The sequence below is a fragment of the Diplotaxodon limnothrissa genome, linkage group LG20 (assembly GCF_057381915.1).
Source record: "Diplotaxodon limnothrissa isolate DT_005_m linkage group LG20, D_limnothrissa_male_GT1.1, whole genome shotgun sequence".
Taxonomy (NCBI): domain Eukaryota; kingdom Metazoa; phylum Chordata; class Actinopteri; order Cichliformes; family Cichlidae; genus Diplotaxodon; species Diplotaxodon limnothrissa.
The window spans coordinates 3,500,555-3,512,808 of record NC_140615.1 but is presented as its reverse complement, the minus strand read 5'-3'; the positions used below and the strand labels follow the sequence as shown (position 1 = coordinate 3,512,808).

The window sequence follows — 12,254 nt, the reverse complement described above, 5'->3', positions numbered from 1 at the left end:
TTATCTTTTACTCTAAATGGCTCACATTACTTACTATGGTTGACTGAGTTCCAGTTGGTTTAGGTCACTTCTATTATCAGAGAATTAAACATTTAGCTTTATAAAAAGGGCCTAAAGTTATTTTGCTGCCTGTATTTACAGGCCATAATGACTTTGTTTTGCTTTTAGATTTGCTGCTGTAGGCAACAAGTTGCACGATTGGTGCACAGTGTGTGTTTTGTTTTTCTAAGGTGCAAATTTGACACTAAAGGCTTCCTGCATGTGTTACAGCACAAGTGATACACAGCACATGCAAACATGCGGTTACCTTTAATGCGCTCACATATTAAAAGAGAGTTTGCAGCATAAGATCACTTGGCAGACACTGAAGGAAATTTTTAAAAGAAAACACTGATAAATACTGAATCTTAAGGAGTGCAGAGGACAGGGGCCATAATGTCCTCTGGCCTAGAAAATGCTGAGTTAAAAAAAAAAGACCAAAACATACAGTAGAGGCAGCGTCTCTTCCCTCGATCTCTCCCACTCTTCTTCTCTCTCTAGCTTTCCTCTCGGCCCACACTGCAGAGTAAACAGTTTGCCTTGGCTGTTTTTCTTCTTCTTCTTCCTCCTCCTCCACCTCTCCCTCTTTCTTTCTTTCTAACATCTGCTGACCCATTTTAGAAAAACACTTGAAGCAGAACAAATAAAGTTCACCTCCTTCACAGGAAACGATCTGCAGAGTTCTGCAGAATACATGTTGTGCTGGGATACGTTTTCAGAGGACGCTATCTGAATATGCACATAGCCCGAGCAGCAAACCTGCTTCAGATGTTCGCATACACAAATTCTCAGTTTTCTGAATATTAACCAGCTGATGCAGCCAAACTGCAGTTTATCTGACACTAGTTGCAGCTTTCCTGATTGTAAACCCAGCAAAGCAAATGCAGGGGAATGAAAACATAGTTTTTAAAAACTTGCTGTGTTATATCTTTGTATAATGCATATCGTTTGAGTCTTAAAAGAAAGTTACACGTCTCTTAATGCCCAAGACAAGCCATAACATACATGTGGGAGAAAGAATATTTGCCTGCATGGTGGCATTCCCTGATGAAAACCACTAGCATTCCTTCTGAGGCTCCCTGATCCATCCAAGAGAGATTAGTAACCACACACTGAACATCACATTTAACTCTGTTAAAACAAGTGCCTTAAAGTGACACGAGCTTCCATAACGATCCCACATCAGCAGCCTGCGTGGAAAATGTGCCACATTCAAACTTAGAATTAGCTTCTCATACATCTGGCTTAGGGAGGAGAGTAGCTCTCCCGTATGGGGGATGCTAGCATATTAGCAGCCCTCCTACAGCCTTGGCCTCTAAGCCAGCCTGATTTACATGCAACACACTGCCAATGTGGGGATTTTTACATAAACGACAGTACCAGGAATAATCTGCCATGTACACTGGAAAAGAAACCCTGCCAAGGATTTAGCATTTGTCGTCAGTTCTCGGGGGAGTATAAAAGACGAGTCGGAGTGCAAGACATCTGAATTATACCAACAGCAGAAACATGCATCTTTGCAACTGTGTGTCGAGGGAGCTTTTTTCTTGAAATGTGATCTGCTGACGACTGAGCAGACAGGTAAACTCACACACTCGCTAATCAAAGTAAACCAGGAATTGGATTTCTGTGCTCTACGGCCACCGAGAGACTAAAAAGATTGATCTCTGCTTTCCATCACACCCACAACAGGCTCTTCTTCTACACACATCTCTACTTCTGCTGACAGGGCAGCAAGCAGCAGAACTTTTTGGAAAACACACTAACAACTGCTAACAATCAAAAAGACTGACTACTTTGTGTTTCACAACACAGTAATACATTGGCAGGAGCTGAATAACGACCAGCAGCAGAAAGCTAAATAGAAAAGACAATATGGAGGATTAAATAACTTGTGGGGGACAATAGACATGAACCCTGTACCGGCTGCTCCAGTTTGGGAAATTGTTGGCAGTGTATTTTACTGGAAGCAGCCTTTTTCTATTACTTTGCAAAGCTGAAGGGGAAATAAGACGTTTTAATACAGCTCTGCAGCTTTTGGTGAGCATTTTTTGCTTAGACCAGGTAAACCAGGTAGCAGGTAAAACATCTCATCAGTGGGCTGCTTTAACATTATCTGGATAGGTTTTCTGCAGCTGCTGAATCCTTGAAGTAAGACAACAGCAGGTGGCGTTTCTTAGCGGTTTGCTTTTGCCAGTTTGTAACAGCTGAATTTCTTTTTCTTGTATCAAATAATCTATTGTACTTAAACTGTACAATGACAAAATATAAAGTATATGAACAAAAGGGGTATTTGGATCGATCCCATTCTGGTTTGAAGTACTTCAAAGTATTACACGGCCTACACGGTGCTTTCAGTGACTAATTCTATCTACTGTTCAGTTTGAATGGTTTCTAATCTCAAATCTGGTTTCCCAGGCATGACTAATTGTTAGTGACCTTTCGAAGCCGATTACGCTGACTGGTTCTCACAGATGGTTTTGACTCTGCATTGTCTTTAAAAATAATACAATTTTCAAACAAATCCTATGACAATAATAACGATGAGAATGAAATGCAATTTGTAACAGATTAAAAAATAAGTGCTCCATGACAGGAGAAAACCAAACATAGGAGACGTCTTCACTGCTCGAGCCCAGAACTGAAATGATGTCAAACAAGATGAACTTTCATTTGCACCCAGCTTTTACAGACTTATGTGGTGTCACTGATGCAAAGGTGTAAACAAGTCAGAAGTGCCGTTTCTGTGTTATAAGATCACTAAATCCATGTTGTTAGTATGTAAAGAGTTGGGCTCATTTCTTCTTTATGGTTTATTACTCTTACAATAACCAGTGTTAAAGTCTGTAGTGGTTGGGTATTTCCTTTGCCCGTGCTCAATTTTCACACATGCAATACGTCTCTGAAGTGTTTCCAGCAGCGAGAATGCCGCTGACGCACTGAGTCGGAGTAACGTAACTTGTCGTAACAATGTCCTTGTTAATTTGGGTTGAACCCAGGACTGTATAGGCGTTGGCTGAATAGCAGTGGTGTACACAGCTGACAGCCTTTCCAACAGTCCTCACCTGATTCATCATTTCAAGCGTTCACATATAAGAAGGCGAGGAGTTTCATGAAAAGCTTCCCGGCAGCGATTGTGAAAACAAAACAGGAACACAGAGAAACTTCTACGTTGAGCCCCAGGTCTTAGTTAATTTATTCATTGACTGCCAGGAGGTCGCACATAACAAAACAACTTTACCGTATCTCCGGCCTTACCTTGCATTTGATCCTGCAGTTTATATTCCACTTTATTCACATTCTCACAGCATCATTTATTTACTGCTCTCCACAGCAGCTATTTTCACGGTTATGCACATCACTGTGTCTTATGGTTGCCAACTTTCCATCAGTTTCAATCACAACACAGCTCAGAGCAAGGGACTGTTGATTGTTCTGTTTGCTTGTTGGTGAGGTCAAGCCCGACTTTTTTCTTTAAAAAAAAAAAAAAAAAAAAGAATATTAACCGACAATTTATTTGTCTGGATTAAGTCCCTCATGCTTTTGTTATCCCACATAACCCCCCCCGCCAAAAAAACCCCATCTTTGCTGTCAACGTACAGAAAGAAATACCTCACTTAATTCTATGAAACCAGTTCTGCAGCTGTCATTTACATTTTATTAATTTTACTGACATTTTTACTCTTTAGCATTATTAAGCCACCTCACTCTGAGATTGCAGAGATTCTTTACTGAGGCAGAAAAAGGGAAAATTACAACTCCCACACCTATTAGCGAGCAGAATGAGGATCATTACATCGCTGCACTAAACATCAGGATCATTTAACAGTGATATAAGCATAACCTCACAGCGGCCTCCGGGATCTTTATTGTTAACTGTTCTCCGTGACTTACTTCTTTCATTCTCGACGTATCACATGTGAAAAAAATTATCTGAGATTCATCGTAAAACAAACTGAGTTGCAATGCCAAACTCGTTTAACTGTCACGGCATTTCTATTGCAGTGTGCAGTCTTTGCCAAGAGCACAGTGCACACTTTAGATAATGCATCACCTTCAAAAATAAGCACAGCTATCCCTTGTATGTCGTGGGTTCCACTAAGGTTTTACTGATGGACACCAGTGAAAGACGGTCTTTCCTAATGTGCGCTTCCCTCCTACACCTCAGGCTTCAGATCCAACCATCCCCCATCCTCAGTAGTTATGCAATTACCTTAAATTTAGATCCCCTGTCGATCTTTTGTTCTGCTCATAAAAGCCCGCGTTTCTTCCTGCTCTCTGGGTTCCATAGCAGCCCCTGACTGACTCCCATACAGTCTGCTGTCAGCTCGAATTAAAATGTCACGCAGGGTGACAGGCAGGCCTGCCCACTGATGGACTCTCCCCACTCTGGAGTCACACACTTTGCAGCGGCATACAAAATGAGCACATGACTATGGCAAACCCTACTGAGGAGAAATCCACTGGGAGCAGACGTGTGTGCTAGTTTTTACCCAATTGTAATGAAACAGTACAATAAATACAATGCCACAACTGAACTGTATTGTAGGTTTTGTGTATCTAATACCTCTGTCTTTCTCTGCATGGTACAATCAAGATACTGACAAGGATCGTGTGCAAATGACCCAAAATTCATGTTTGAGTATCATGCACACAGACATGACTACAAAAGGGTTCAGCAACGGTAAACTCATTAAATAGCAAAACATATTTGGAAAAAAACAGCACTTCTCTTCCAAAAGTTCCAATGAGCGTTAAAATGAATACACACTTTGCTTCAGTTTCACTATTTTGTTGGGAAAAGTACATTTATCCATTTCAAGCTAAACACAGACCAAGCACAGGATTTGCCTGCAGACAGAAGAAAATCATGTCAAACTAGTAGTTTGGAAAATGGTTGAAGTTTAGATTTTGTTATTCCTGCTATGGACACTTTAGCCCTATGAATATCCTAAATAAAATAATAATAATCAAACAACTAATCCACAGATTTAAAAACTATTTTAGCAGCCCTCCAAGCTTGTGTGGATTATTTCTCCAGGCTGAATTCTTCGAGTGAAGCAGCACATCGCATCTATTCACCTCCTTGTTTACCCAAATGTGCTGGCATAATTGATAGGTTGTTTCACTCAAACCATTACTGTATAAAAGCTGTTGCAAAAAAATATTTACAAAAAAGTCATCTCCGCAAGCAAAAGAGACTGCATAGGAACCATAACGAGTAGGGAACAGAGATGAATCTACTTAAGCCACCGGACAGGGAGGAAGACGGACAGACACGGGACAAAGAGAAAGATGTTGGGAAGGAGACAGGGTGTGTCGGAGACAGCAGAGAAAGGGAAGTGGTGTCTGCGTGGTGTGTGAAAGCCCTGCGATCGTGGTCTTTTGATAGGCTGGTGAAGCTGAGGAGGGCTCAGGGCTATAGACCAGAGGGATTTACAGGGCTTTTCTCCTTCCTCTGTGGAAGCAGTGTGTCAGCCACTGCCACTACAGACCCTCTTGCCCCTGCCTAGTGCCCCCTGTGACTACAGCTACATGACTGATTATAGGCCATGAAAGGATCCCCCCCAACCCCCCAAACATTACTGTAAAAGGCTGTTTCAACAGAAAGAGGATCAGAGCCTTAAAAAGACATTTCCATTTTCCTCCTCAGCCTAAACGCTAATCTGCTCATTTTCTCCTATACAAAGGCTTTTTCTGTAGGAATAGCTCCTTCTTCCCATGACTCCATGCCTGCATCCCATCCCACCATGACAGCGGCCGCCAAGACATGGTTGTCCTGGAGAGGCTGCTGATGCATGACAGGCAAGGGACCAGGCTGGCCAGCGTCCAGAGGGGGCGCAAGGGCAAGAGATGGACAGATAACCTTGTTGTGTGGCCTGCAGCCGCCTCAGGCAGCTGCGTGGAGATGATAGCTCAATCTCCCCATCAGACCTCCTCATTAGCTCGGCCCCAGGCCACAGCATGCACTGACATGGAGCACAGTGTTTGGGCTAGGAGGCAAGCTATATGCTGTGAGGTACTATGCGCTGTACAGCACTGTGCCACTACACCATTGCATCAAAGTCTCTGAAGGAGTTTCCAATATGTTCATTACAGCAAACTGTAATGGTGCAAACACCCAAGATGAAATAATATGATAATAAGCTGAAATAAACATTTCATAGAAAGCAGTGTGTGTTTTGTGGTCCAGATTTGGTCATAGTTTCATTAAATATCTTTAGCCTCTTTGGACAAGAGCCCCTCCGTTTCATTATGAAAGTGCATTCCAATGCATATCCCCTCAAAATTACTTTCCGCCATCAACAAGGAAAACAAATCAACGTGTGTGTCTGACTGCATCTACACAACATACTCGCCACATCAATAAGCCAATGGGGACAGTTATCATGCCAAACTGATAGTGTGAGTACAGGGAGTATCTTAATATTTACAAGAGCTAACTACTTTCAATTAAAAGGTCATTTTCTCCCCCCTGAATGGGACTTGATGATACCCTATGAGGAAAGAAAAGCTGTGTATTTGCATGACTGAGATGCAATTCAACCGCCTCTTTATAGTCATCCTGTGAACATTTTCATGTTAAATCAGAAGACTTAAAAAAAACCAAACTACCAAATTAGAGGCAGACAATCGTTGAATCTGATGTTAAAAGGGATTCCTGCATGGAAAGTGCTTCTCGTGATTGAGAAAGTGCTCACATGCTAGACTTCTTTAAACATCTGTTCCCACTCTCTGGCTCAACCACACTGAATGTGGGTCATGCAAGAATCATAATTGCATACAGACTTGACATACAGAGAGGAGGAGTCTTTTTCCCTTCTTTTTAGAGCAAGTGCTTGTGACAAGGAAGCAAAGTAACTACACAGCACTTTTGATTTTACCAGCAGCATCCTCTATAAGCCCTAACCAGGACTGCTTGAAATGAAAGCTATAATTGTCATGTATAAAAAAAGATTAGTCAGTCAGTTATTGCTGTAAAATCTCAAGACCTCGGTGAAATGCTTTCCCCATCCCTCTAAAACTAAAAAAGAAAAGTGCCAAAAAAAGCTGCTGTTGCTGTTGAACGGAACCAGCAGGAATACTAATGAATGTCAGTGACAGTGCGAGTAACGATGTCTCAAAGGATTTACTTTTGTTTGTGGTACTAACTAGTTATATAAACCTTTGTATTCTAAGAAATACCGCTCGTGTGGAAGTGTTTGCACAAGCATAAAGGTAAATTGGATGGTTAATAAGCACAGCGTGATAGCAAGCTTTTATCCACATCTCTTTATCCCACACTGCATCAGTTCTATGCACTTAAAGGCCTGCATTGATATAACAGCCCAAACACCCGTCCCTGACCACTTTATATCTGCCAGATAGGGCCAATTCTGCAACGTTTTACAACTACCTATAGTAACATTTAAAAAGCAGCAGTCCTAAACAGAACACCATCGCCGAGACACACAGAGTACAAACTCCTGCCCCGAGGCCACATGTCAGGGACTTCCTGAGACCTAAGCCTGTATGTAATTGAGGTGAAATGGCCTGTCTGGACTGAACTGAAGCCACGCAGTGAGGAGGAACCAGTGCAGTCCTTGGGAGTGGCTAACAGGGTCACACTGACAGCCAGGAGTCTGTACAGGCAACCTCATGATGGATGTTTGAGAGGGAGGTGTACACTGGCCCATACACCGAAAGCCTGCGTAATTCCATGTGCAACCCCCTCCCACCCCGCCTCCAAAAACCACATGTTCATACATGGACCGCCTCACCACTCAGCTTCAATGCCCCTGCGATAAATAAGCCTTCAGACTAATAACGCTAACACACAATACTGACACCCCCACCTGGATCAAGCTAGCACCCCAGTCACAGCTAGCGCCTCATGCAGTGTTACTACCCTGCTACTGTGGGTGAAGCTCATCTTTAGCTTCTCAACATAATTACAGCCTAGATGAGTGGCTTGGAAATGACAGGCAATTAGGCCTCCAGACAGTATGATACTGAGGAGCACCCTTACTTCCAGAAAGGATACTTGAGGTGTAGATGAAAGATCCAGACAAATACACACATTTACGACTTCCCCTCTCACACACTCTGATAACAAGTGAATTCATGATCACTGTAAGCAAAGCAGGTGTAATTTTCAGCAGAAACGACACATGCATCAGTCCAATTAGCTGGACCGGTGTCAAGAAACAAGCAAAAGGATGAGTAGAATAAACCAAGCAGATTCTTACTTGAACTTTTGAAAAGCTTCATATGTGGCTGCGTGCACTGCCTGCAGTGTCACTGTTTGATTTACAGGATGGACAGACTGTGGGGCAATCCCTTAGCGGGATAGAAGCACAGCCAAGGAGCAGATGATTAGAAAGCAAAGAAAAAGGGGAAGATTGGGAGGAAATGATTTTTTTTCTAAGCCGATATCCCTGTAAGTGTTCTCTGTAGACCAAGTGTGCAGATGGTAATTAACTTAAACGGTAGATAATGTCGTAATTATAGTAGCGTGCACCACTCTATTTCGCGTCAACATTAACACACAAAATTAGACTGTGGTTTGGAGGCATGTCGAAACGCAAGTCTAGAGAGAGGGGAACTTCTCGTAATTCTCTGCCATCAACATAAGTTTGAAAGTAAAAGTTAGACTGCTTTTGTAAACGTTGAAGCTGATAAAATAAAGCAGTGGATAAACACAGGATACAGTGAACTTTTCGACATAAAAACAGTGCACCTAAACAAAGCCTCTGCAGTTAATCCAGATTTTAGCCCTTTCACATGGATCATTGCCTTCCTTTTTATCTACCATTTCCATAACAGCTCAGTTGTGAGCAGCCTTGTTTACAGCCAGCTGCACAGATCATCCTATGATGCTTTCCAGTAGGGGAGTAACCAGACCGATGACCTGCAAACTGTTTCGCCCTGTGAATGGAAAAGCCAGGATAAAGGGAAAAAGACTTTTCCATTCCTCTGAGTCAGAGGAGGATTTTAAATAACCTTTAGAGCCATACTCTTTCAGAGTCTCTGACTCCATCTCTGCTGGCTCAGGCCCATTTGCTCTGTAGCTTTATCTGCAGCCCTCCATTCTAAACACTACTCAAATTTAATGGATGGCTCAACTAAAAGACTTTGGATAAAATCACAGTCTGGCCGCCTTTCTTTGTGATACTTAAAAGGCGCCCGGCCTTTAATTTACTTATTAGACTGCAAACACAGAGCGGCACAGCGAGAACGTGCATTTACTGCAGTAACATGTTTATTAAGGATGCTTTAAAAAAAACAAATACGAGTAAAGAAGCGCCTTAACTAAAAGATAAAACGAGAGGCAGCGTAGAGCCCATGGGAAGCGGGTAATTGAGCAGAACATATCTTGATGTTCTGGTGAAACCCTGCTCTCCATCTCTCCCTGCAGAAGATGAATCACACCATTGTTTGTGTCACCAAAATTACATAAGAGCTTTGCAGACCTCACTCAGTTCAATTGCATGGTAGAAAAGGGCAGAAATTGAATAACTGCATCTTGCTAGAATGAATTAGGTGGACCACACACGTTTTGTTTTTCCAAAACGCCTTTAAAAAGAAAAAAGTAAAGTCCTTAGCTAAACTAATAAAGAAAGAGTTTGGCTGTTAGCAGTAAATTATCACGGTAAAATGTGCATGACTCTTTAAATATGGGGTCGTGACAGATGAAGTAGATGAGAGAATCCTTTCTTTTTAGTTTGAATGAGACACAGATCATCTCTTCTTTCTTTCTACTTTATAGGAAAGGAAAATGAGACTTTCTCCATTTCAGCACTTTTACATATAGGAGATCACAGCATCCTATGAGTAGTGGTGCGTTACTGCTGGGCTATATTACATCCACAGTAACTAGGACCGTTAACGCTGTGAGTCACTGCCTTGCCTTTGCATGCCAGTATACGGTGAGAATCCTATGAGAGATGTAAGGTGTGGCACAATAATATTATCATTAGCGTCTCCATATAAACAGCAGGAAGGCTTTTACCAGAGAGTTTATGGATGGAGAAGCTGTTAGATGTGAGTGGTTGGGACAAGAGTCTTTGGGACAGATCCCGCAAGAGTCCAGACAAGAGCAGACACATCCCTGAAGATTCAGACTAAACAAGGCCACATTAGAAGAGCCATAATTCAGCCGAGCAGCATTCTTTGCAGAAAGAGACAAACCTGCCTCCTTATTCAGTCCTAAATTTAACTGTCTGAACATTGCACTGCTTTGTCTTCAAAGCCATTTAAGGCTAGTCATTTTGATGTCTTACATCATATGCAGAAAATACACCGTGATGCATGGGCTATAAAAAAGGTCACTTTTTTCTCCAAAAGGCTCCTCATTTTGATTACAGTGCACCGGCCAAAGCTGGAAAGTACCAGTAATATGGCTGCAGGGTAAGGTTGGGTGATACGTAAGAATTTTCCAACCAACAATTGTCAGTCCAATAAACTGATGATATTTACGCATGCACAGGCTTTTTGATGGGCGTAGCAATGTAATCATGCACGGACTGATTTGCGTGCTTAGAACACAAAAGAAGTCCAAACACGGACAACCTAATTGGCTTGGTGGAAAATGCATGAAAAACGTTTCCCATTGATGTCACACATGGCACGGAAATGTTGGCTGGAAGAGACATTTTGATTTTTAACTTATTTGTTGTTTGGTTGAGTGTGTAAGACAGACAAATACTGGAACAGCCTGTAAACACGGTTATACTGGAAAAAATAAGCAAGTTTCTATTTGTTTCCTTCCCCACCGTTGTGGTTTTTTTTTATATTTAAATAAAATGTTTTTGGTTTTTTTCTGAAAACAGGCGACTGTCGTCCTTTCTTTCTGTTATGAGTTTGAGTAAATGAATCGCTGCTGCACTCTCAGGAGGGTGCATTTGCTCGCAGCTGTGGAGAGCGCCGTTAAAACAGCGCTATTATTTATTTCTGTTGACTGCTTCTGTTAGCTTCAACCAACATTATAAGCAAACTTACTCATGGGCAAATAAATAAATCGCCCTTGTAAAAACGATCGATAGCCTCAGCCCATCGTCGATAGTCAATATATTTGTCCAATCGCCCAACCTTACTGCAGGTGACACACAGGTTTTGGTAGCCGTTCGTGTAGAATATTTACAGATATCTGGAGATTCATCTGAGCCATCTGGACAGTCCTTCTCCCCATCACAGCGCCAGCCTTTGGAGATACAGGTCACCTGGTCCTTACATACAAACTGTTTAGAGCTGCAAGTCTTGGGCTGCTCGTCTGCTTTGGAGCTGGGAGCTGAAAAAGAAAAGCAGGAAAGAAAGGTGATGGTCATAGAATCATAAAATTTAGAGAAAAAAAATCACATTAAAAATGAATGAAATTCTAATACTGGTAGAATAGAATAGAATAGAATAGAATAGACCTTTAATTGTCCCACAAGGGGACATTTGGTTGTAACAGCAGCCAAAAAGACACATATACAAACAAACACTACACAGGACACAGAACAGAAACATACACAATTTTTCTTACATATTTGCATTAAGGACAATGGTTACTATATACAGAGAGTACTGTACAGTTAGTAAATTAAATAAAAATAACTACAGGTAAGAGGCAAACCAGGTTGTAGACCGAATCGGTTGATTAAATTATTGCAGTTACAGCGCAGATGTAAACATCTATGTTTGTTGGGAGCAGTTCTGATTGTACAGTCTGACAGCTGCAGGGAGGAAGGACCTGCGGAAACGCTCCTTCATCCATCTAGGATACAGCAGCCTGTCACTGAAGGAGCTCAGACTAACTTTATTTTTATAATGGATAAAAGCAGAAAAAAAACACACTCTCCTCCATACAGACTCTAATTTCCAAATTCAAACCGCATAGATCCTAACTCAGCCGGGCAAAGCAACATGAAAAAGTTACAACTGTGCTTTTTGTGTTCAAAGTTTAAAAAGAAAAGAAAAGAAAAGGCATTCAGAAAAAAAGCTCCACAACCAACAACGTTTCTGTGTTTGTTTGCCGTTTCTCCCTTTTCTTCCGCAATAGAGGAAACAGCATGCTACTATTTTTAAATTACTATTGAAGCTGTGTTTTGTTTTGTTTTAAATTCTCACTATACAGGCTCTTTCATGTGTCGTGGCTCAAGCACAACTGGGCCACGACACATGGGTCCCCTGGGTCGCTGCCTGACCCATGGGAAACTGCAGAACACGGTAGTCCTGGGCAGCAAGTCAGCAGA

General features: G+C 41.8%; 1 protein-coding gene across 2 annotated transcripts in view; it reads right to left on the bottom strand.

Annotated features, from left to right (window-relative positions):
* Positions 1-12,254, bottom strand: part of LOC146610263 (low-density lipoprotein receptor-related protein 1-like) — an 80,739-nt gene that overhangs the window by 58,371 nt on the left and 10,114 nt on the right. Inside the window, exon 2 of one of the 2 annotated variants that reach the window (XM_085345168.1) lies at positions 11,162-11,308. In XM_085345168.1, the coding sequence (XP_085201294.1) occupies positions 11,162-11,308 (147 nt within the window). Of the gene's footprint in view, positions 1-3,297; positions 3,497-11,161; positions 11,309-12,254 lie in introns of those variants that run through there. The other variant, XM_085345169.1, reaches the window with a different exon arrangement.